Source organism: Mobula birostris, chromosome 17 (assembly GCF_030028105.1).
Source record: "Mobula birostris isolate sMobBir1 chromosome 17, sMobBir1.hap1, whole genome shotgun sequence".
Classification (NCBI taxonomy): Eukaryota; Metazoa; Chordata; class Chondrichthyes; order Myliobatiformes; family Myliobatidae; genus Mobula; species Mobula birostris.
Genome location: NC_092386.1, coordinates 30,762,946 through 30,788,910, shown reverse-complemented (window position 1 = coordinate 30,788,910; position 25,965 = coordinate 30,762,946). Strand labels below are relative to the sequence as shown.

The following is a 25,965-nucleotide window of genomic DNA, read 5'->3' as shown; positions in this document are numbered from 1 at the left end:
TATTGAGAAAGTAATGAAGCATAGGATCCAAGGGGACCTTGCTTTGTGGATCCAGAACTGGTTTGCCCACAGAAGGCAAAGAGTAATTGTAGATGGGTTATATTCTACATGGAGATCAGTGACCAGTGGCACGCCTCAGTGTTCTGTTCTGGGACCCCTACTCTTCGTGATTTTTATAAATGACCTGGATGAGGAAGTGGAGGGATGGGTTAGTAAATTTGCTGACGACACAAAGGTTGGGGGTGTTGTGGATAGTGTGGAGGGCTGTCAGAGGTTACAGCGGGACATTGATAGGATGCAAAACTGGGCTGAAAAGTGGCAGATGGAGTTCAACCCAGATAAGTGTGAGGTGGTTCATTGTGGTAGGTCAAATATGATGGCAGAATATAATATTAATGGTAAGACTTTTGGCAGTGTGGAGGATCAGAGGGATCTTGGGGTCCGAGTCCATAGAACACTCAAAGCTGCTGTGCAGTTTGACTGTGTGGTTAAGCAGGCATATGGTGTATTGGCCTTCATCAACTGTGGGACTGAGTTAAAGAGCCAAGAAGTAATGTTACAGCTATATAGCACCCTGTTCAGACTCCACTTGGAATATTGTGCTCAGTTCTGGTCACCTCACTACAGGAAGGATGTGGAAACCATAGAAAGGGGGCAGAGGAGATTTACAAGGATGTTGCCTGGATTGGGGAGCATGCCTTATGAGAACAGGTTGAGTGAACTTGGGCCTTTTCTCCTTGGAGTGACTGAGGATGAGAGGTGACCTGATAGAGGTGTATAAGATGACGAGAGGCATTGATCGTGTGCATAGTCAGAGGCTTTTTCCCAGAGTTGAAATGGTTATCATGAGAGGGCACAGTTTTAAGGTGCTTGGAAGTAGGTACAGAGGGGATGTCAGGGGCAAGTTGTTTTTTCCAAAAACGCAGAGAGTGGCGAGTGCGTGGAATCGGCTGCTACGACCATGGTGGAGGCGGACAAGATAGGGTCTTTTAAGAGACTCTTGGATAGGTACATGAAGCTTAGAAGAATAGAGGGCTAGGGTAACCCTAGGTAATTTCTAAAGTACATACATGTTTAGCACAGCATTGTGGGCCAAAGAGCCTGTATTGTGCTATAGGTTTTCTATGTAATACTTGTAAATACTCAAATCAAAATATACAAGGATGTTTTTGATACATAAATAATGGAAAAAATAGCAATTTTGATTATTAATTCCCCTGCCCTTACCTCTCCCTCCCATGATAGGAAAAGAGCTTAAAAATAAGGAATGCTTTCTGAAATTAAAATGTGGTCCTTTGACGGTACTTGATGTAGGAAGCATGCATAGCATGACATTCATTATCACATCAAAAATCAGACTTGTAAAATGCCTTTCAAAGCTTAATGTTAAGTTAACTGTTGCCTGCAAATTTTCCTTACCCTGGGAAATCCTGAAATAGAAAAATAGAGATCAAAACAGCCAAGTAAAGAGACTTCCTTTTCAGCACTCTCAGCTGGCAAAGAGCAGGAATGCACCCTCCTCCTTTCTCATGAATTATTTAGCTTCCTATCTGTTAAACCCAGCCTCTCGCTCCAATCTTGAGCAGAGACAGATCCTATTAACGCTGACTTGTATCTCACCTCAAACTGAAATTATCATTAAATTCTCCGGCATGCTCATACCTGATGACCCATTCCCTATTCCCATGAGCCATCAAATGTTCTAATTCTGGTTTTCTTTCTGTAGAACTAGCTCACCTGTCGATTTGGCCAAATGCCGTATGGAATACGAATGAAAAGTACTATAACATTACATCTACTTTTGACATGGTCTCCACATTCTTGATTTTGCTAACTATTCTCATTATAACTGCACTTTTACAGTAGCCTCATTTTCCCAGCCTCCCTACAAATATCTGGGACATTGAATTCGATATAAAAGGTTCTCTTCAGTTACCAACTTTTTTGTTTTTAGCTGGATGATGTTTCTCGATAATTTCCGGATGATTAAGGCTCTTGCTTTCTTTATATCTTTTCTCAATTTAACGACCTAGAAATAAAATACGAACTGGTTAATATTTGCAATTTTATAATAACTTGGAGAGGTTTGAAGAATGCAAACTTGTCTGAATTTTTTCTGTCTGAACATTCACTATGGCAATTAAATGTAACAGCTTATACTTCAGTATCAAGAACATTACCAGGCCAGATTCCAAGAACCTTTCTAATGGCTAAAAAGAAACAGGCTTTGTAGGCATAAGCATGCCTATCCAGTTAAGTATTAATGTTATTCTTGGAACTTCTATTTCAAAATAGAGAACATGACAAAAAGCTAATAAAGTTATAGTGTAAATATAAATTTGTTAAAATTACAATTAAGTATGAAATTAGAAATTCTAATTTTGCTCTAAGGTTCCCAAATCAAGGAGGCTCCAATCAAGAATTTACTAAACAAAGACATAACCTTTTTGACGTTTTTTTTTTATTAAGTGAGCCAACTGACAAAAATGCATTACAATGAAAGGGCTATGAAGTGAAAACACAGTTTAAACGTACCATCCATTAACCTTCAGCCATAACACTATGAACACTTTCGGCATTAAAATCCAAATCAAAACATATTCTTTTAAATCTTTACTTACCTTTCCTGTTCCCATATCAGTAATTAAGTGGCAGTTTAGATCAGTGTTTTAAGTGCTACAATTTATATTTATGGTGGCATTTCCTTACAGCTTCAATGGATCAAAGTATGTAACAAAATGATACACACATTCAATCCTGTTATATCTGCAGCCAGTTTACTTATGAATGCTCATATGACATTCCCACAATGATAAAATACATACTTAATTAAAATCGAACTACTGAATATTTGATGCAGTGAACATCATTTGTAGAGATGAGTTTTATTAAACCTTAAATACAAATACTATACTATAATACAAATCACATTTACTAAATTTTCTGGGAATTGGGAATATTTTTATCAAAAGCACAGTCTGCAAAATTGTTCCATGACTGCCCTGTAACAAAAACAAAGCTTCCTATGTTGCCTCCTCTTCATCATTTTCCCTCTAATCTCCTGTGCAAAAGCTGCTGACATGGGCTGGCTCATATCACTGTGATCTTTTGTAGCCTCATAACAAATCTTTTGAAACACTGCCATATAATGCAAGAATTTCCTGGATACATCAAGTAGTGGATGGAGCATGGCTTTTGTTCTGTCCATATGGGTTGTCATTGGAGTCAAGAATCACATGGAAAGACGTTAGCCCTAGCTTACAATTAGTATACCAGGTGAAATATGCAGGGTTCAGTACACTGGTCAATAAATGCCACAAACCATGACTATAAGAGCATAGGATTCTTAACACTATGGTGCATTCAAAATCTCATGTGGCATCCATAAATCAACATGAATACAGCTAGTACCATCGGGCATCATGCTGGCAGCTGATCTTTCCCAAAAGAAATCAAGAATTCTATTCTCTTTGATGACAAAATATTGGTGACCTTTCTGATATAAAAGTATAAAGCCAACTGATGTAAACTCTCTAGTATGGAAAGAGCAAATAGAGTTAAATGGCTACTGTGACCTTAAACCAAGATCCCTGCAAACTCGATCTAACAACTGCATATGCAGGTTATGCTTGCATAGATAGACATATATTTGTTGAGTTGTTCACTGAAGAATACAAGAGAATGGGCCTTGCATGAAATAAATGTAAAATAGATCCTCGCCCAACTCAATAATAAAGATCTATGATTAGCCCCAAGCAAATTCAAATGACTTCACGTCAAAAGCTATCTTTCAGCATAGACAGACATCAATAACAAAATTCATCATTGCTTCAGGTGCACCAGCACATTTTCAAACCAACTGAAGAAAAACATTTGTAGATGAAACCTCAACTTCTGCAGTAAAATTACATTCTGCAGGGTAGTAGCAATACCTGTCTTCCTGTACACTTTGGAGATGTGGCCTACCTGCAGCAGGCATTTCAAAACAGTGGAGAAGTAGCACCAGCATTATCTCAGCAAAATCTTCCAAAACCATTGAAAGGGTAAATAAAACAAGGTCAGGGTTCTTTCACAGGCCAAAACTTCCATTATTGAACTTCTAATAATTACTGATATACAGAACACAACAACTGGATGCCTAAGCATCCTAAGTAACTTGAGGAATTCAGCTCCTACACTTTGGCTGTAGTTATGGTTGAAGTGCATTCTATAGTGTTACTTGGTACACACTAAAGTCAGCGCTGGGGAAATGCTGTCAAGGATCTTTGGTGAACAATATATTAATTCAATTCATTGCTCCTTGCCAGAATCCAAGAGGCAATGGGAATATGTCCCTTTGCCTACCTGTATATCTCTTCTTACTCTTCCTTTATGCTGCATTAAGACCTGTGTATATGATGCTGCAAAGTCTATAGGATTCCCAATGATGCAATAGTGACACAGATTGCACTCAAGATAACCAAAAAAAGTTGCACAGAAAAAGGTTTGAGTGAAGCGTTGTGGTAAAGATTTTAAATAGATGATGCTACAGAACCTTTGGCAACAAAATGCTAGTTTTGTAAGGAGGTTACCACATGATGTTAATTGGTCATTGAGGTCAATTTGGATTTGTAGTATCTAAGCAGCATTGCATATGGTAGAACATCAATCTATCAGAATACTATAAAGATCTAACAGAATACTGTATACTTCTGTTAATTGATAGTGTCATATATAGTAGCATCTTTTCCTACCTGGCAGTTGAAATATCTTTTGCTACAAACACGCCCCTTGCATATGAAGGCATACTGGAAGCAATTTGGTGCTCCTACAGCTCAAAAAACACACTGTACCTCCTCTTTCTAAACCCCTCCCCCAATTTACTTTGCAATCAGTATCAAAAAGATGCGTAAAGAGAAAGTTTTTAGTATTGTCTTTGAGATTTTTATTTTTTATTTTGAAAGTTAGAAACTACTTTCAGAAATCAAATTAATTTTCCAATAATATCACAGCAATTAGCAATTGTGACATACAGACACTACAGAAGATCAATCATTGGCAGAGCTGGGCCAAATAAAATATACAGTGTAGTCTAACAGTGTAATAGAATACTTCATTTTGGAATTCCTTAATATGATACTTGTGCTTTTATGTTTTTCCGTCAACCACATGAGCAAAACCCTAGAAAGGTCTCCTGCTTTATTTAATATTCCTTGTTTATGGGATCAATATTCCTCCAAATACTTTCAGTGTTTACACATGAAATTGGCCATCCATAAAAACAATAAGGAATTATACTAAGGCCTCTGCTATCAATAACCTTCATGTATCAAATTGTTAACTTCAATCTTGGTAACTAGTCAGTAACCAAGTATGAAGCTGTGTGCAGTTAAACTTTGATAATCTTTCAGAAGTCCCGATTGTTCAGTTTCTGGTCTGCCAGGTGAAGGTTCATGTACACCCTCTATTCCCAAGCTCTCTATAAACTCTCCAGGCTCTTGCCTCCAGCACTCCTTATACATTTCACAAGGCCCTGCTTCCAGCTTTCCTGATGAATTTGTCAGGCCTCTGTTTCCAGCATTTTTCACAAACTTGCCTGGGGGCTGATCCTGTACTCTTTTTAAACATATAAACCCCTCTCCCATGCTCCTTTTTGATCCGCTGCAGCCCCGCACCTACACTCTCTTTAAACTCACTGGATTTTGGATCCTGCACCCTTTTTGAATTCAATGAACATTTTATTAGACTACATTGCAATAACAAAAAAAAATTAAGATAGGAATAACATCTAATAATCTGGAAAATCTGCCAGTGTGGCACTGCAGTTCTAAAGTTGCTGAATTATTTGGTGTTTTACAGCAATTGCTTACCAAAATTTTTCAAGTTTTCTTATTAACAATCATTTTTATCGTATAAGTTTACAACCAGAGTTAAGCAGTGTATGAAGCCACAGACTATTCTGGCTAAACAATTCAACTTTCCAATGAAGGTACTTGTTTTAACTACCCAACAGTATTCTAGCGTAATGCAGAAATAAAGCTCAGAATGTGATGGGATTGCCTTTCTCACAACATAGTCTGAAATACTCCTTTCAGATCTTTGATTCCTAACGTTTGCAATACAACAGCAGAGCTACATGTCAGATGTTACCACTCAATTGAGCAGCTTCTTTCAAATTGGCACGAGATAGAATTTGTCTCTCCCAAAAGCAGCAGCAAGCCAAACACCATATTCAACAAGAGCGCTCCATGTCAGAAATTATCACTATTCTCTCAGTCTAGTGAAAGCTACCAGAAGGGAACAGATTGTAAAGTGGAGCAGCTTGCCAATGAATAGTTTCAGCCCAGAAACGTGGAAATCTGGCAGAATGCGATTTCAGTTCTGCATTCCCTTTAATTAGACAATGGCTCAAATCCAAGCTGCTATTTGCAAAATGATTGCAACTTTAAACAGAAAGGGAGAGAGGAAAAGAGGAATAAATAGAACAAACAGATTTTTAAACATAATTTTTCCAGGAAATGGGTGTTGGTTGCAAGACCAAGATGGATTGCCATCCCTACAATGCTCAAGAAAATCTAGATGAGGCACTTTCTTAACCCAGTGCAAATCTACTGGTGAAAGATAATCCCACTGTTCAATAGTGACTCTGGAATTTAGAGGAATCAGAAACTAATCAAATAGGAATAACAATGTATTTCAAGATCAAAATAATCTACAACTACAACTTGAGGGGGTCCTTTATGAAGCTTCCCATGTTGTCCTTGGTAATTGAAGTTGTGGGTTTGTGAGGTGCAGTCAGAGTAGCCCATGTGAGGAACAGTAGTGCATCACATACAAAATGCTAGAAGAACTCAGCTGGTCGGGCAGAATCTATGGAAAGGAATAAACAGCCAACATTTCAGGCAGAGCTTTCATTAAGACTAGAAAGGGAAGTGTATTTTGTGAGTGGGAAAAAACAATTAGGCAGTGTTGACTCAGTCCTGGATTGTGTAAAATTTATTGTGTATTCTTGGAACTCTGTATTGATCAAGGTAAGTGGTGAGTCTTCAATCAAGATCCTAACGTTGACTACAGATGATGAAATTGCCTCGGTTTTTTCAGAGGTGCGCTACTTTCCACTGCATAACCAAGCTCATGACCTCTTCTGCACTTAAACCTTATGGCTAAAGACACAAAATTAAGATAGGTTGAGTTAGCAGATCTTAATCATGTTGATACTTAGCATTAATCTTCAAATTCATGAATCCTGATATCAGCATCGAATCCCTTCCCCATACTGGGGTTAATATGTACTTCAGAGTAAATTATTTTTTTAAGATTTAAAAATCATCCAGCCTGCACAGTCATGCGACTGCATAGATAATTATAGAACATACTGAACAGCACAGCAACCAGCTCTTCAGCTCAACACGTCTGTGCCAAATTAAATTGAATCTCTTCTGCCTGCACATGATCCATATCCCTCCATTCCTTACAAGTTCATGTGCTTATCTAAAAGCATCTTAAGCACCATGATCGTATCTGCTTGCACCACCACCCTTGGCAGTCTCTTCCAGACACCTACCATTTCAGTGTTGAAGAACTTGCCTTGCATATCTCCTTTAACCATTCCCCTCTCACCTTATTGGCATATTCTCCAGTATTTGATGTTTTTCACCCCAATAAAGATATCCCGATCGCTTACCTATTTTATGAAATAACTATTAGGTCTCCCCTCACCCTCCGACTCTCCAGAGAAAACAATCCGTCTGTCCAACCTTTCCTTATATCCTTTCATCCAGATAGCTTCCTGGTAAACCTCTTCTGTTATTTCCAAAGCCTCTACATCCTTCCTGCAATGGGGCTACAAGACATGCACACAATACTCCATGTGCAGCCTAATCAAATTTTTATATGGCTGCAACATGATTTTGTTATGCTTATACTCAATGTCCCAACCAATGAAGGCACACATACTATTTCCCCTCTTTACTATGCTATTTGTGTTGCCATTTTTAGGATGCTATAACTTGGATGTCAAGATCTCTTTGTACATCAATACTGTTAGTGATCCTGCCATTAACAGTACACTTTCCCTTCACATTGGACTGCACAATGTGCAGCAGCTCACATTTTGGACTAAACTCCACAGAGCATTTCTCCGCCTGTATCCGTAACTTATCTATATCCTTTGATAACTCTCTATACTGTTGATAACTCCAGCATTCTTTGTGTCAACTACGAACTTATAATCCATGCAACTATATTTTCATCCAAGTCTCACACTCACTCTCTCTCTCTCTCTCACACACACACACACACCTCCCAGCACCAATCCCCTTGGTCATGAATACCCAGCTACCCAGCTTGAATAATCTTTTCAACATTACACCCTCCACCCCGTCTTTTATGCAACAACCAATTCTGAATTCAAATTATTAAGCTACAGTAGATCCCATGCACCACCTTAACCTTCTGGATCGAGCTACCATGAAGGACTTTATCTTTCATATACCAAATACTCAAATATGGAAGGAGGCATTCCTGGGGCAAACATGCTTTAAAGAATATACAAGTCATTTAAAGGAGAATATAGGCACAATTAGATGAGATATCCAGTTTTCTGAATTATACCTTTAGATTAATCACCATGGCAAGTGACCTTACAAAGGTACAATTCATTTGTTTCAGACAAATTGAAGTTCTATTTAATAATTTTGGAATGGATAGTTTACATGCTGGAATATCTTATGTTGACAGATGGAAGATCTCTGTCAAAAACATTTTCATTGAATTAAGAGTATTAGCTCACAACCCAGTTTAAAGATCACAATGCAAGAATGGTCTTTGATCCAGAAGGCAACTGTTGAACTATGACATACTAGATACTATTGCATACCACTGTGTATTATGATTTTAGTTGTACCTTTAAATCTAACACGTCAAAGTTCCTCTCAAAGAGCTTTATTGCCCATTTTTTAGTCCATAAGGTTACTGTGATTCTTTGCAATTACCTGGCTTGCTTAATTACTCATAAAATGTGTTCTGATCTTCATCTAAGTCACAATAATAGACAAATACAATCTGCCTAAACTAATAACACACAAACAATTACACTTCTTCACGCCAACACTGAGTACACTATTTAAACAGTCGAAGTGCAAAAAAAAGTGAATCTCTGGAGTATTTAATAACTAGTAGAACCTCTGTTAGCAATAATAACCTCCACCAAAAGTTACCTGTAGCTGCTGATCAGACGTGCACAATGATGAGGAGAAATTTTAGCCCATTCCTCCACATAAAACTGTTTCAGTTCATCAGTATTTCTGGGATACCTGACATGAACGGCCCCTTCAGGTCATGCCATAGTATCTCAATAGGGTTAAGGTTTGGTCTCTGACTTGGCCATACCAAAAGATGAATTTTCCTCTTTTTCAATCATTCTGTTATTGATTTATTCTTGTGTTTTGGATCATTGACGATGCATCATCCAACTTCTATTAAGCTTCAGATGACAGACAGCTACTCTCCATTCTCCTGATAAAAGCCTTAATACAATTTTGAATTTGTTGCTCCCTCAATGATTGTAAGCTGTCCAGGTCCTGAGGCAGCAAAACAGCCCCAAACCATGATACTCCTTCCACCATGCTTCACAGTTAGGATGAGGTTTTGGTGTTGGTATGCAGTGTCCTTTTCACTCCAAACATAGTGGTATGCATTTCTGTCAGAAAGTTCAATTTTTGTTTCATCTTCCCACAGAACATTGTCCCAGAAGTATTGTGGAAAATCCTGGTGGTCTTCTGCAAATTTGAGACATGTAGCAATCTTTTGGACAGCAGTGGATTCCTCTGTGGTGTTCTTCCATGAACATCATTCTTGTTCAATGTTTTTCATATAGTGGACACATGAAAAGAGACTTCAGCAAGTTCTACAGATTTCGCTGTTACCCTTAGGTGTTTTTTTTTCCATATCCTCCACACTGCACATTGTGCTCTTAGTATGATCTTTGCAGGATGCCCACTCCTAGGGAGAGTAGCAACAGTACTATTTTCCCCATTTGTAGACAATTTCTCTTACTGTGGACTGATGAACACTCAGGTCTTTAGAAATGCTTTTGTAGCCTTTTCCAGCTTCATGCATCTCTACAATTCTCCTTCTTCTGTCCCCTGAAAGTTGCTTTGATCAATGCATGGTGCAAATAGATCTTTCTTGAGAAACACAGAAATAGAAAAATAGAAAACCTACAGCACAATACAGGCCCTTCGGCCCACAAAGTTGTGCCAAACATGTCCCTACCTTAGAAATTACTAGACTTCACCATAGCCCTCTATTTTTCTAAGCTCCATGTACCTATCCAAAAGTGTCTTAAAAGACCCTATCGTATCCGCCTCCATCACCGTTGCTGGCACTCACCACTCCCTGCGTAAAAAACTTACCTCTGACATCACCTCTGTACCTACTCTCCAGCACCTTAAACCTGTGTCCTCTTGTGGCAACCATTTCAGCCCTGGGAAAAAGCCCGTCTATCCACATGAGCAATGCCTAGCATCACATCATCTTATACATCTCTGTAGAAGAATAGGCTCTGTAAGTAACCTGACAGTGTTTTTTTTTATAGGGCAGGACACCTCTACAACCCACAACTCCGATCTCATCTCACTGATTCAAACACCTGACTCCAAATAGTTTCTGTAGAAGGCATTACCCCAGATGTTCACGTTTTGTTTTGAACCTAGACTATGATTGTTTAAATGGTGTACTCAGTATTACCTAGAAGTACAATTATTTGTGTGTTATTAGCTTAGGCAGATTGTGTGTGTCAATTATTGTGACTTTAATGACACAGGGAAAGGATGGTAAGATAACAGGAACTTCGGCGTACAAAGGCTGTTATAAATCTAGTCAAGAAGAAAACAGCTTATGAAAGGTTCAAAAAAAAAACTAGGTAATGACAGAAATCTAGAAAATTATAAGGCTAGCAGGAAAGAGTTTAAGAAAGAAATTAGGAGAGCCAAAAGGGGCCATGAGAAGGTCTTGGTGGACAGGATTAAGGAAAACCCCAAAGCGCTCCACAAAAGAGCAAGAGGATAAGACGTGAGAGAATAGGACCAATCAAGTGTGACAGTGGAAAAGTGTGTATGGAACCGAAGGAGATAGCCAAAGTACTTAATGAGTACATTGCTTCAGTATTCACCACGGAAAATGATCTTGGCAATTCTAGGGATGACTTACAGCCGACTGAAAAGCTTAAGCATGTAGACATTAAGAAAGAGGATGTGCTGGAGCTTTTGGAAAGCATCAAGTTGGGTAAGTCACCAGGACCGGATAAGATGTACCCCAGGCTACTGTGGGAGGCGAGGGAGGAGATTGCTGAGCCTCTGGCAATGATCTTTGCATCATCAATGGGGACAGAAGAGGTTCTGGAGGATTGGAGAGTTGTAGATATTGTTCCATTGTTCAAGAAAGGGAGTAGAGATAGCCCAGGAAACTATAGATCAGTGAGTCTTACTTCATTGGTTGGTAGGCTGATGGCAAAGATCCTGAAAGGCAGGATCTATGAACATTTGGAGAGGCATAATATGATTAGGAATAGTCAGCATGGCTTTGTCAAAGGCAGGCCTTGCCTTACAAGCCTGATTGAATTTTTTGAATATGTGGCTAAACACATTGATGAAGGTGGAGCGGTAGATGTAGTGCATATGGATTTCAGCAAGGCATTTGACAAGGTACCCCATGCAAGGCCTATTGAGAAAGTAAGGAGGCATGGGATCCAAGAGGATATTGCTTTGTGGATTCAGAACTGGCTTGCCCACAGAAGGCAAGTGGTTTGTAGACGGGTCATATTCTGCATGAAGGGTGGTGACCAGTGGTGTGCCTCAGGGATCTGTTCTGGGACCCCTACTCTTCGTGATTTTTATAAATGATCTGGATGAGGAAGTGGAGGGATGGGTTAGTAAATTTGCTGATGACAAAGGTTGGGGGGTGTTATGGATAGTGTGGAAGGCTGTCAGAGGTTACACAGCAGGACACTGATAGGATGCAAAACTGGGCTAAGAAGTGGCAGATGGAGTTCAACCCAGATAAATGTGAGGTGGTTCATTTTGGTAGGTCAAATAGGATGGCAGAATATAGTATTAATGGTAAGAATCTTGGCAGTGTGGAGGATCAGAGGGATCTTGGGGTCTCAGTCCATAGGACATTCAAAGCTGCTGCGCAGGTTGACTCTGTGGTTAAGAAAGCATACGGTGCATTGGCCTTCATCCATCGTGGGATTGAGTTTAGGAGCTGAGAGGTAATGTTGCAGCTGTATAGAACCCTGGTCAGACCCCACTTGGAGTACTGTGCTCAGTTCTGGTCGCCTCACTACAGGAAGGATGTGGAAACCATAGAAAGGGTGCAGAGGAGATTTACAAGGATGTTGCCTGGATTGGGGAGCATGCCTTATGAGAATAGGTTGAGTGAACCCAGCCTTTTTTCCTTGGAGCAACGGAGGATGTAAGGCGACCTTGTAGAGGTGCGTAAAATGATGAGAGGCACTGATCATGTGGATAGTCAGAGGTTTTGTCCCCAGGGCTGAAATGGCTAGCATGAGAGGGCACAGCTTTAAGTAGGTACAGAGATGTCAGAGGTAAGTTGTTGTTGTTGCTGCTGCTACTGTTGTTGTTCTTGTTTTTTTTAAAATGCAGAGGGTGGTGAGTGCGTGGAATGGGCTGCCAGCGATGGTGGTGGAGGCAGATACGATAGGGTCTTTTAACAGGCTCCTGGACAGGTACATGGAGCTCAGAAAAATGGAGGGCTATGGGTAACCCTAGGTAATTTCTAAGATAAGGACATGTTCGACACAGCTTTGTGGGCCAAAGGGCCTGTATTATGCTGTACATTTTCTACGTTCTATGTTAAATGAAGATCAGACCATATTTTATAAGTAATGCAGAAAACCAGGTAATTGTAAGGGTTCACAAACTTTCTTACAACTGTACATCCTCTAACTGACGGTTAACTACAGTTAACCACGGCGGTATCATTACAAGTAACAGAAGACAAGTATTTATCTAAGTGCACACATACTAGCTTTTTGGAAGAGACATCCAGTTTTGCCCCTCCTTCTCAATGCAACACACACAAAATGCTGGAGGAACTCAGAGGACCAGGAAGCATCTACAGAAAAGAGTATAGTTGACATTTTGGGTAAAAAGCTGGGAAGTTGATTGGTGAAAGAGATAAGAGTGCTGGAGAAGAAGGGGCAAATCTGATAGGAGAGGACAGAAGGAAATGACAGAACGGGGGAGGAGCACCAGAGCGAGGTGATTGGCAGGTAAGGAAAGGGGGTGAGGGGGGAAATGGGAATGGGGAAAGGTGAAGGTTGGGGGAGGGGGGGTCATTACTGGAAGTTCAAGAAATTGATATTCATAGCATTAGGTTGGAGGCTACCCAGATCAAAAATAAAGTTTTGTTCCTCCAACCTGAGTGCGGCCTCATCCTGACAGTAAAGGAGGCCAGTGACATGTCGGAATGGGGATGTGAAGTGAAATTAAAATATGTGGCCACTGATTCCACTTTTTCTGGCCAATGGAGCGAGGTGCTCAGCGAAGCAGTCTCACAATCTACGTCGGGTCTCCATGATATTCAGGAGGCCACATCGGAAGCACCGGATACAGATGACCCCAGACTCACAGGTGAAGCATCACCTCGCCTGGAAGGACTGTTTGGGTTCTGAATGGTAGTGAGGGAGGTGGTGTAACGGCAGGTGTAGTACTTGTTCTGCTTGCAAGGATAAGTGCCAGGAGGGAGATCCGTAGGGAGGGATGTATGGACAAGGGAGTCACGAAGGGAATGATCCCTGTGGAAAGCAGGAAGTGTGGGGGAGGGGGGAGAGAGGGAAAGATGTGCTTGGTGGTGGGATCCCAATGGAGATGGTGGAAGTAACAGAGGATTATGTCCTGAATGCGGAAGCTGGTGGGGTGGTAGGTGAGGACAAGAGAAATCCTATCCCTGGTAGGGTGGTGAGAGGATGGAGTGAGGGCAACGTTGATGGTGGAGGAAGGGAAGGCCCCTTCTTTCGAGGAGGACATCTTGTTCGTTCTGGAATGAAAAGCCTCATCCTGAGAGTAGGTGCAGCGGAGACAGAGGAATTGAGAGAAGAGGATGGCTTATTTTTAAATATACAAGTATCAGGGTGGAAAGAGGTATAGTTCAGGTAGCTGTGAGAGTCAATGGGTTTACAATAAACATTAGTAGATGAGCTGTCTCCAGAGATAGAGACAGAGAGAGATCGAGAAAGGGGAGGTAGGTGTCAGAAATGGAACAGGTAACTTTGAGGGCAGGGTGGAAGTTGATGAAGTCGATGAGCTCCACATGGGTGCAGGAAGCACAGCCAATGCAGTTGTCAATGTGGCGTAGTTAAAGTTGGGGAATGACACCAGTGTAGGCTTGGAACACAGACTGTTCCACATAGCCTCCAATCTTATGGCATGAACATCGATTTCTTGAACTTCTGGTAATGCGCCCCCCCACCTTCACCATTCCCATTTCCCTCTCTCACCTTATCTCCTTACCAGCTCATCACCTCCCTCTGGTGCTCCTCCCCCTTTTCTTTCTTCCACGGCCTTCTGTGCTGTCCTATCAAATTCCCCTTTCTCCAGCCCTGTATCTCTTTCATCAATCAATTTCCCAGCCCTTTACTTCATCCCTCCCCCTCAGTTTCATATTTCTTCTTCCCCTCCCTTCTTCCTCTGACTCAACTTTTTTTCCCCTCCAGTTCTGATGAAGGTCTCGGTCCGGAACATCGACTGTACTCTTTTCCATAGATGCTGCCTGACCTGCTGAATTCCTCCAGCACGCTGTGTGTGTTGCTTGGATTTCCAGCATCTGTAGATTTTCTTGTTTGTGATTGCCCATCCTTCTGTTAGTTTTTCATTGCACTGGATGTTGGGCTCTTCAATTTCACATCTAATTCTCTTTGGAAACTTAGAACAGAATTTTCCACCAACACTCTTTCAGACAGTGCATTCAAATCTTTGTTTTCAGGTATATGGTTTTGAGGTATTATACAATTTAGGACCAAGAACCAGTCATTATTTACTGATTGGAATAGGATGGCCATTTCAGTGCAGAATTAATTGGTCAAACAGAATATTGAACACTAGTAGTAAGAAATAAAGCTATTGCAATTAAGTCCTGAATTCCTAAATAAGCAGTTGTTATGAACCATAATACTTCTTAACAGTCACATCACTCAGAAATGGGCACTTTAGGCTGTGACTATGCAGACCGTCAACTACCCCTAATCCTATTAACCAGCACCTGGCCTGTAGACTTCTATGTCTATGTGACTTTAGCACTCGTCTCAATACCTCTTATATGTTATGAATGTCCTCAACTTCAACTCCCTCTGTAGTCTGTTCCGGGTTGATACCATTCTCTACAGATGCTCTCTATACTTCTTACTCATTACTCTAGCACTTACGCACTTTAGTTTCAGATTCCTCTGACAGTTTCTTATACAAGGGTAATCAGTCCAAATCTAAGCTCAAGTCTTGAATTTGAGGACACCAGAATCTAAATAGCTTGTAACAAGGTTCTTTTTCTTAACTGACTGAACCTTAGCTGATTGACAGAACTGAACCTCTACCACCTGGCTGTTCCGACAGATACAAACAAACTGATCTGCCTTGTTCATTAGGCAGATATCATGATAGAAACATGAAGGCAATATGCATGCTCAAATGTTTTCCAGCTAATCATGGGCACGAGCCTCTGTAGTATCGAGGTCATCTTCAAGGAGTGGTGCCTCAGAAAGGTGGCACCCATCATTAAGGACCTCCACCATCCAGGACTGCTCTCTTCTCATTGCTACTGTCAGGAAGTAGGTACAGAAGTTAGCAAGCACACACTCAATGGTTCAAGAACAGCTTCTTCCCTTCTGCCATTTGACTTCAGAATGGACACTGAACCCATGAACACTACCTCACAACTTTATTACCTCCTATTTTTTGCACTTATCTCATTTACAATTTAACATATACTGTAAACTTTCTGTACTTCAGTTTTCTTTTTATTCTATTACCATGCATCGCATTATACTGCTGCTGCAAAGTTAACACATTTCACGGCATATACAAGTGATAATTAAACCTGATTCTGACTTTGGACATGATCTGATCTATATCTTGAACATTTGATTTTACACTTCTCCGACTAATGTATCTGCAGCAGGTTCTGAGGTTCTGGCAGTGATCTGTCTTTTGGACAATCACAAAAATTTCTCATTAAGGCAAATAACCAGACAGGCCCTGCAATGCATAATCTCTTTCAGCATTAGAAGCCAATGACATGAATACATCAGCCTGCACCTTTTTGCCTCTGGTTCATAGGAATGCAGCTCAAAAGCCACTTGTGAAATCCATTTGAAGTATTTCACTCAGAGATCAAGGAACCTTCAATCTTTATATACAGGCTCACTTAGTGTTCCAAAGCTCGTTTTCTCTTCAATTTCACTTGCTTCATGTGCCAGGAACACAGATACTGCATACTACAAAGTTAACGCCTTCATGTATTTCAAGTTTAAATGTGAGAATGGAATAAGTCATAATTCTTCATCCTTCTCTCTACCAGCATCTCCCTCAACCAGTCAATTGTTTTTTTCCTGGTTCCAGTCCCTTTGTGAGAAAATCCCATTGTTGATATTTTATAGAGTTGAGAGTATAAAGTTCTTGAACATGGTTCTTGAATAATTTTGCCATCGGCTGCAATTACTAGTATGTATTACAACATATGCTTTCTTTGGGAAGGTGCACCAGATTTCACTCCATTTCCTTGCATACCACAACTCCCTTGGTGTGCATTATGCTGCATACAAAGCAACACACTCGTTTATGATATGCGGCATACGATATAGTTTGTAATTTAGCTGTTAAAGAGTCATACTGCCCTTCAGTCCATTCTCCACTATCTTAGGTTGACAATGGTATTATTTTAAAGGACAAAAAAAAATCAGAGGCGTTTATTTTTCTTTTGGCACATTGATGCCGATACTGCTTTAGTAATGAACGTGGGAAAGATTACGTGAATGTAGCTAATGTTTTCCAATCCTCTGGGACCTTTCAAAAATATCAGGAAAATTTTAGCAGATTATAATTCACACATTAGTTGCCTCTTTAGTCGTTTCTAATAATATCCTGGGTTACAGACCATTAAATTCGGGACACTTGTCAGCTTCTAACAGCATTACTTTCTCCACTATTTTCCAAATGCCCGATTAACAAATTCTGGCACATCAACTTCATGAAAACATGATTGGTTTCCCATTATTTTCCTTTCCCCATTCATGGCCCATCTAAATATTATCAGTCCATAAAATTATCTACTTCCAGCTTGCCACTTAAGCTATCTCCAATCCCCAATTCTACCACTTACACACCAGGAACCTGCCAATCAACATGCTTTGGGAATGTGGGGTTTTCTAATAACTACTTGCTAACTGATAACAGTCTAAATCTGAACCTCATAATTGTCCAAACATCAGATATTTAGAAAGCCAATTTTTTTTTTTTGCAAACACTATTACTGATAACTTAACAATCGCATATCCAAAAATGCACAAATTAGCAGAACTACAATATAACTGATTTAGCAAAGAACCTTAAAGAATTTATTAAACATAGAAACATAGAAAATAGGTGCAGGAGTAGGCCATTCGGCCCTTCGAGCCTGCACCACCATTTATTATGATCATGGCTGATCATCCAACTCAGAACACCGCCCCAGCCTTCCCTCCATACCCCCTGACCCCCGTAGCCACAAGGGCCATATCTAACTCCCTCTTAAATATAGCCAATGAACTGGCCTCAACTGTTTCCTGTGGCAGAGAATTCCACAGATTCACCACTCTCTGTGTGAAGAAGTTTTTCCTAATCTCGGTCCTAAAAGGCTTCCCCTCTATCCTCAAACTGTGACCCCTCGTTCTGGACTTCCCCAACATCAGGAACAATCTTCCTGCATCTAGCCTGTCCAATCCCTTTAGGATCTCATACGTTTCAATCAGATCCCCCCTCAATCTTCTAAATTCCAACGAGTACAAGCCCAGTTCATCCATTCTTTCTTCATATGAAAGTCCTGCCATCCCAGGAATCAATCTGGTGAACCTTCTCTGTACTCCCTCTATGGCAAGGATGTCTTTCCTCAGATTAGGGGACCAAAACTGCACACAATACTCCAGGTGCGGTCTCACCAAGGCCTTGTACAACTGCAGTAGTACCTCCCTGCTCCTGCACTCAAATCCTCTCGCTATAAATGCCAGCATACCATTCGCCTTTTTCACCGCCTGCTGTACCTGCATGCCCACTTTCAATGACTGGTGTATAATGACACCCAGGTCACGTTGCACCTCCCCTTTTCCTAATCGGCCACCATTCAGATAATAATTTGTTTTCCTATTTTTGCCACCAAAGTGGATAACTTCACATTTATCCACATTAAATTGCATCTGCCATGAATTTGCCCACTCACCCAACCTATCCAAGTCACCCTGCATCCTCTTAGCATCCTCCTCACAGCTAACACTGCCACCCAGCTTCGTGTCATCCACAAACTTGGAGATGCTGCATTTAATTCCCTCATCCAAGTCATTAATATATATTGTAAACAACTGGGGTCCCAGCACTGAGCCTTGCGGTACCCCACTAGTCACCGCCTGCCATTCTGAAAAGGTCCCGTTTATTCCCACTCTTTGCTTCCTGTCTGCTAACCAACTCTCCACTCACACCAATACCTTACCCCCAATACCGTGTGCTTTAAGTTTGCACACTAATCTCCTGTGTGGGACCTTGTCAAAAGCCTTCTGAAAATCCAAATATACCACATCCACTGGTTCTCTCCTATCCACTCTACTAGTTACATCCTCAAAAAATTCTATGAGATTCGTCAGACATGATTTTCCTTTCACAAATCCATGCTGACTTTGTCCAATCATTTCACCACTTTCCAAATGTGCTGTTATCACATCCTTGATAACTGACTCCAGCAGTTTCCCCACCACCGCCGTTAGGCTAACCGGTCTGTAATTCCCTGGTTTCTCTCTCCCTCCTTTTTTAAAAAGTGGAGTTACATTAGCCACCCTCCAATCCTCAGGAACTAGTCCAGAATCTAACGAGTTCTGAAAAATTATCACTAGTGCATCCACTATTTCTTGAGCTACTTCCTTAAGCACCCTGGGATGCAGACCATCTGGCCCTGGGGATTTATCTGCCTTCAATCCCTTCAATTTACCTAACACCACTTCCCTACTAACATGTATTTCGCTCATTCCTACGTGTAGTAAAGCATTTCCTCCAATCCCAAAGCTTTGGCTTTTGCCAACATTAATTCGGACCCACAGTTGAAAATGGAGCAGTTACTGTGTACGTACATAGGTTTCTGAGAGATTCTACACATAAACTCATATTTCTATGTGTGTTGGACACCTTGCTTGCTAAAAGACGTAACTGCGGTTGGTCTCAAGAGAGGGAAAAATGTTGCAATCTATATTTCCACCTATGCTAGGAAAGTGCAAGATGGGAGTAAATAAATTAGGGGAATGAAAATATTTGGATGGCAGTTGGATAGGGTGTGAGTGAGGGAAGAAAAATAAACAGGAGACCGCCAATGTTTGCAAAGACGAATGTCTTCACTGGAATTTGAGGTGGTGTGATTGGTGGTTACTCAGGTGATCATCAGGTCAGATTGCTGAGAAGTAGTCTAGGAATTAGGTGACTGCAGCAACTGTGGGAGTAAGCTGGAGCTCTGGGAGTAAGAGGGAAGTGGAGAGGAAGCACCCAAATCATGCAGCTTACCTGACATACATCAAAAAGCAAAAAAAACGCAGATGCTGGAAATCCAAAATAAAACCAGAAAATATCTGCTGAGCATCTCCAGCATTTTCTCTATTATACATGAATGCTTAATCTGCAATTGCTACAAAAACTAAAATGGGCACTTCAGAACAATGTGGCCTAGGTTCCCTCACGAGTGTTGGACTCAGAATTACATGGTCTCTTGTGATTCTCATACACACAGTTATGAAGCTGAATTTCATAAATTTGAGAAAACCTGCAAATGATCATCACATGTTACAAAAGGAAACAAATATACAAATTTTTAACTACACAACACTATTGAGAAGTTTAATTCAGTATTGAGAAGTAGAGTGCCCATCACTGTTGGAGTGATAATGTAGAAGAATGATTACCTACTTGCTGTCAAACTGCACTAGCAATCATCCCACTGATATCTTGAAGTGGTTAAAATAAAAATCATGTCCCATTCATAGTATTCAGTATAACTGGCAGCACATCAATTGTGTTTAGAACAAGATTTTCTCTTTCATCAAACATGCCAGTTTGGTCCCTGGCCAGGGCAAACGATTGTGTAAATTCACAGAGTAACTTAGAAAAACAGCTGCCGCCAAAATTTTATTTCTAACAGCACAAAAATACTGAATTGGGGAACATAGAAAAATTATACTTCCATAACCAATAGAGTAAAACATGTTCTTTTCTATGTAAATTTTGAAATGCAGTTGATTTCAAGTACTGTTTTTATTGTACAATAATTGATTACAGTACTAATACGAATAACTCAGACTGAAACAAAATTCCATTACAAAGTCGAATGGAATGCAATATATGGGAATCTGAAAAGTTTGAGAGCTTTACAGCTCAACCATTGTAGCTTATATTTTTGCCATACAAGGAAATATCCTGAAGCTGTTTGAATTCATAAGACAGAGGATCAGAATCAGACCATTCGGCCCAGTCTTCTCCGCCATTCCAACATGGCTGATTATCCTCTTAACCACATTCTCCTGCCTTCTCTATTTAACCTTTGATGCCCTGCCCAATCAAAAACCTATCAACTTCAATGACCTGACATCCACAACTGTCTGTGGCAACGAGAGAGAGACAGAGACAGAGTGTGTGAGAGAGAGTGAGGTGGGTACATGGAATGCACTGACAGCGACCGCGATAGAGGCAGATACCATAGGTTCTTTTAAGAGACTCCTAAATAGGCACATGGAGCTTAGAAAGATAGGGTGTTATGTATTTGGAAATTCCAGGTAGTTTCTAGAGTAGGTTACATGGTCAGCACAATATTGTTGGCCAAAGGGCCTGTAATGTGCTGTATACTTCTATGTTTTATGAACTCCATGAATTCACCACCCCCTGGCTAAAGAAATTCCTCATCTCAGTTCTAAATGGATATTGCTCTATTTTGAGGGTGTGCCCTCTGGTCCTAAACTCACCCACTATAGGAATCATCCTCTCAATAGCCATACTATCTAAGCCAGGGTTTCTCAAGCAGGGTTCTGTGAAAGGTCACCAGGGGCTCCGTGAGAGATTGTGATTAAAAAAAAGTATCGTTTTTTAAACCGTGCAATGTACGATGCTAGGCCTCGCAGTGGTGGGCAGTGACCAAACCTCAGTTAGCAATCTCAGCCAATATGTCAGTGCGCAGCTGGGCGTGTTCATTTGGTTGAGTCCGTTCTCAGTTTTTGATACAAGATAGGGGAGGCCGTTGATAATTGGTGAGCACTGTATTGCAGAGAGGTGAGGATGGTAGTCAGATAATTGGCGAGTGTTGTATTGCATGAAGCAGAGAACGGTATGCTGATCGGGAGCATGAAGTGCATTTTCCGAGCATTGAATGGACTCGCCCAAATTGGGCTGTGATATCAGCATCTCCCTCCTAAATTACCTCCACGCTCCCCTCCCAATTTCCCCTTACTTGCAGCCGACTGACTTATGGGAGCGAACGTACCAGCATAGTAGAAAATTGGAGGGAAATTTTCATTCTAAAGACAGTCCAGTGTGGCAATTTTTGAAGAAGTGGTGCGAGATGGGAAGAGGAGAATTCTAGGCCTAGGTCTATGGACAATTCTGATAAGGTTAGTAAAGAATTACAACCTTCTGAATCATTTCACTGCACCAGTGCAACAACAGATACAAACACCATCCATCTTCACAATGCAAGCTACTTACCAATGGTTTTACCTGGACTGGTGATCCAAGTTACCCTATTCCGTTGGGCCTAGTCTGTGGCAAAGACCTTAGAGATGTAGCAATGATGCCACCAAAATTGAAAAGACACTTAACTACAAATCACAGCAATATGACACGTAACATTGCTGATTATTTTATATCTATTGGAATATCAAAACAAACAGATTACAGGTGTCCCCCACTTTAAACCTCACTGTTACGAAAGACCTACATTAATTATCTGTTTTCAGTAACAGAAGATGTCTTTACTGTTACGAAAAAAGCAGCACGCGCCCCGAGCAGCCACTCTCCCCTGGATTCAGAACTGCATTCTAGCCGGCACTGCTTAAGCACGTGCTTGTGAGCAGTCGTTAGCAAGATGAGTTCTAAGGTATCGGAAAAGCCTAAAAGAGCTCGTGAGGGTGTTACACTTAGTGTAAAACTAGACATAATTAAGCGTTTCGATCATGGTGAACCAAGTAAGGACAAAGTGAGTTTGGCTTGTGGAAGTTGACGAAGATGATGTTGAGAGGTTTTGGCATCCCATGACCAAGAACTGATAGATGAAGAGCTGATGCAATTGGAAGAGAAAGGATAACAATCGAAACAGAATGCAGTAGCAAATGGACCGAAAGTGAAATCGTCCAGGAACTGAACGTGAAGCAACTGCATGAGATTTTCCCTGCAATGATAAAGTACAACTTCAATTTTGAAAGGGTACGTCGGTTTAGTGTATATTTGCAGGATGGTTTGAGTCCTTACAAAGAACTGTATGACAGAAAAATGCTCGAGGCTAAGCAGTCAAGCAAGCCTTCCACATCAGCCACAGCAGACGATGAACTTCGACCTTCGACATCGAGGCAGGCAGTCATAGGAGAAGATGACCTGCCTGCCCTGATGGAGACAGACGACACCCCAGTGTCCCACCACCCCAACCCCCGGGCCGCGGACAGATTCCGATTTGCGGAGAATGCAGCGGTAGCCGGGAGGCACCCAGCACATCTTTAAGAGAAAAAGGCAAAATAAACAAGGTAATTAATTAGGTGCAATTGCCGATTGCGTCGCCTCTGATCTGGGCTGACATTTACGTGCCGGACGGCACCTAATTAATTAGCTTGTTTATTTCAGCTTTTTTCTTAAAGATGTGCTGAGTGCTTTCCAGCTACCACTGTACTCCTGCATTCTTCGCGGATTGGTATCGGTTCGCTGCCCAGAGGGTGGGGGCCACTGCACCACCCCAACCTCCGACAACTCAGCCTAAAACACCATCAGTGTGCTCGATGTCTTCCCGATTCCCACGATATTACACTGTACATACATTATTTCTACTTTATATAGGCTGTGTATTTTTATGTATTATTTGGTATGATTTGGCAGCTTCATAGCTTAAAGGTTACTGGAGAGAGTGTTTCTGCCGAGAGCGCTTGCGTGAGATTTTCGCTACGGAGAACAGTGAGGCAATGATTGTGGGAAAGTATTTCTACTTATATAGGCTGTGTATTCAACATATCATTCCTGCTTTTACTATACGTTACTGTTATTTTAGGTTTTATGTGTTATTTGGCATGATTTGGTAGGTTATTTTTGGATCTGCGAACGCTCACAAATTTTTCCCATATAAATTAATGGTAGTTGCTTCTTCACTTTATGACATTCCGGCTTACGAACAGTTTCACAGAAATGTTCTACCTTCGGAAGGCAGGGAAAACCTGTAAAGCTTTTGAAAAATAAGTCAGACTCAGGAAGCACCTTACTTAGTAGCTTAGAGACCAGTTCACTTAAGAATGTTTAAAAAGCTGTGTGAAAACCTGGACAAAGAGCATAATCTCCTACTACATACACAAATCTGGTGGCTTGGCAGAAAAAGAGTTCTCAACAAGGTGTTTTGAGTTGAAAGGTGAATTACAGGAGCACTTTCAAGAAAATAGTAGGCCAAATTTTGCTGAGTGCTTTGAAGATGAAGAATGGCCGCAAAAACTAGCCTTAATACTCAACCGGCATTAATTAATTAATTAATCAACTCATCATAGGAACCCATTGAACAAGTCTCTGCAAGGCCCTGGAGAAATGTTTTGACTTCAAGTGAGAAGATTCAACTGCTGCTTGGGCTTGAGAGCGAGGAAGGATATCAGAAAGTCTCGAGTGTTTTTGAAAACCACCTGGAAAAACTGCAGAATAAGATTGAACAGTATTTTTCCTTCGCAATCAACAGGAATTCTGCAGATGCTGGAAATTCAAGCACCACACATCAAAGTTGCTGGTGAATGCAGCAGGCCAGGCAGCATCTCTAGGAAGAAGTACAGTCGACGTTTCAGGCCGAGACCCTTCGTCAGGACTAACTGAAGGAAGAGTGAGTAAGAGATTTGAAAGTTGGAGGGGGAGGGGGAGATCCAAAATGATAGGAGAAGACAGGAGGGGGAGGGATGGAACCAAGAGCTGGACAGGTGATTGGCAAAAGGGATACGAGAGGATCATGGGACAGGAGGTCCGGGAAGAAAGACAGGTGGGGGGGGGTGGGGGGAACCCAGAGGATGGGCAAGGGGTATATTCAGAGGGACAGAGGGAGAAAAAGGAGAGTGTCTATCCACGGCCTCCTCTACTGTAAAGATGAAGCCACACTCAGGTTGAAGGAACAACACCTTATATTCCGTCTGTGTAGCCTCCAACCTGATGGTATGAACATCGACTTCTCTAACTTCCGCTAATGCCCCACCTCCCCCTCGTACCCCATCTGTTATTTCTTTTTACACACACATTCTTTCTCTCACTCTCCTTTTTCTCCGTCTGTCCCTCTGAATATACCCCTTGCCCATCCTCTGGGTTCCCCCCCCCCGCCTTGTCTTTCTTCCCGGACCTCCTGTCCCATGATCGTCTCGTATCCCTTTTGCCAATCACCTGTCCAGCTCTTGGCTCCATCCCTCCCCCTCCTGTCTTCTCCTATCATTTTGGATCTCCCCCTCCAACTTTCAAATCTCTTACTCACTCTTCCTTCAGTTAGTCCTGATGAAGGGTCTCGGCCTGAAACGTCAACTGCACCTCTTCCTAGAGATGCTGCCTGGCATGCTGCGTTCACCAGCAACTTTGATGTGTGGTGCAGTATTTTTCCTTCCTTTCTACACAAGTGTATAACTGGGTGAAGGACACTTTCTCTGAATCTTCTGCTCAGCTTGAGAACTTGACTAAGAGAAGAGGAAGACGTCCGTGAACTGCACTCTGATCACGCACTCAGGATGAGATTTACTGACCTGCCCCTAGACAAGCTCTGAATTTCTGTGAAAGAATATCCTGCCATTCATAGAAAATCTATGAACATTTTGCTACAGTTTTCAACTTCTAACATGTGTGAGAAGCTTTTTCTTGTTTAGCAAACATCAAGAGCAAGGATACAAATAGTATTATTTCAGTTGAAGGTGAAATCAGTGTGTGCTTATCTCAAGTTCAACCCAGAATTGAGAAATTTATTATGTTTGCCTTATGAGTTTTTAAAATTTATGAAAGGGAAAGAAAGATTAATTTCAAGAAAGGCAAGCTAAAAATTCATTCTCTACTCAAAAGAGCATTGACAATTACTTTTGGAATATTAAATCTACATCTTACTGACCACGTTGTAGATATAATTTTTATGCAGGGTTTCCCCAAGATCAGAAAATTAATTCAAGGGTTCCTCCAGGGCAAAACGGTTGAGAAAGGCTGATCCAGGCCTTTCAATATTCAATACATTTCAAACAGATTCCAAACCCTCCCCCCCCCAAACATTCTTCAAAACTCCAGTGAGTACAGGCCCAGAGCCAACAAATGCTTTTCATACATTAACCGTTTCATTCTCATGAGTCTCTCCAATGCCAACATTTCTTAAATAAGGTGCCCAAAATGGCTCACAATACTCCCAGCGTCGTCTGTCAAATGCCTTATAAAACCTCAGCATTACATCCTTGTTCTGCTATTCTAGTACTCTCAAAATGAATGTTAACACTGCATTTACTTTCCTTATCAA

The 25,965-nt window shown here is 41.1% G+C and overlaps 1 protein-coding gene across 3 annotated transcripts in view; it reads right to left on the bottom strand.

Annotated features, from left to right (window-relative positions):
* Positions 1 to 25,965, bottom strand: part of srfbp1 (serum response factor binding protein 1) — a 238,468-nt gene that overhangs the window by 146,057 nt on the left and 66,446 nt on the right. For 2 of the 3 annotated variants that reach the window (XR_011889516.1, XM_072281453.1), the window contains exon 2: positions 1,941 to 2,029. The exons of the other annotated variant lie outside the window; for it this stretch is intronic. Coding sequence is in view for 1 of the 2 variants with exons in the window: in XM_072281453.1 (XP_072137554.1) it covers positions 1,941 to 2,029 (89 nt within the window). In the remaining variant the exon portion in view is untranslated. The remainder of the gene's footprint in view (positions 1 to 1,940; positions 2,030 to 25,965) is intronic. 3 annotated transcript variants of the gene reach the window in all.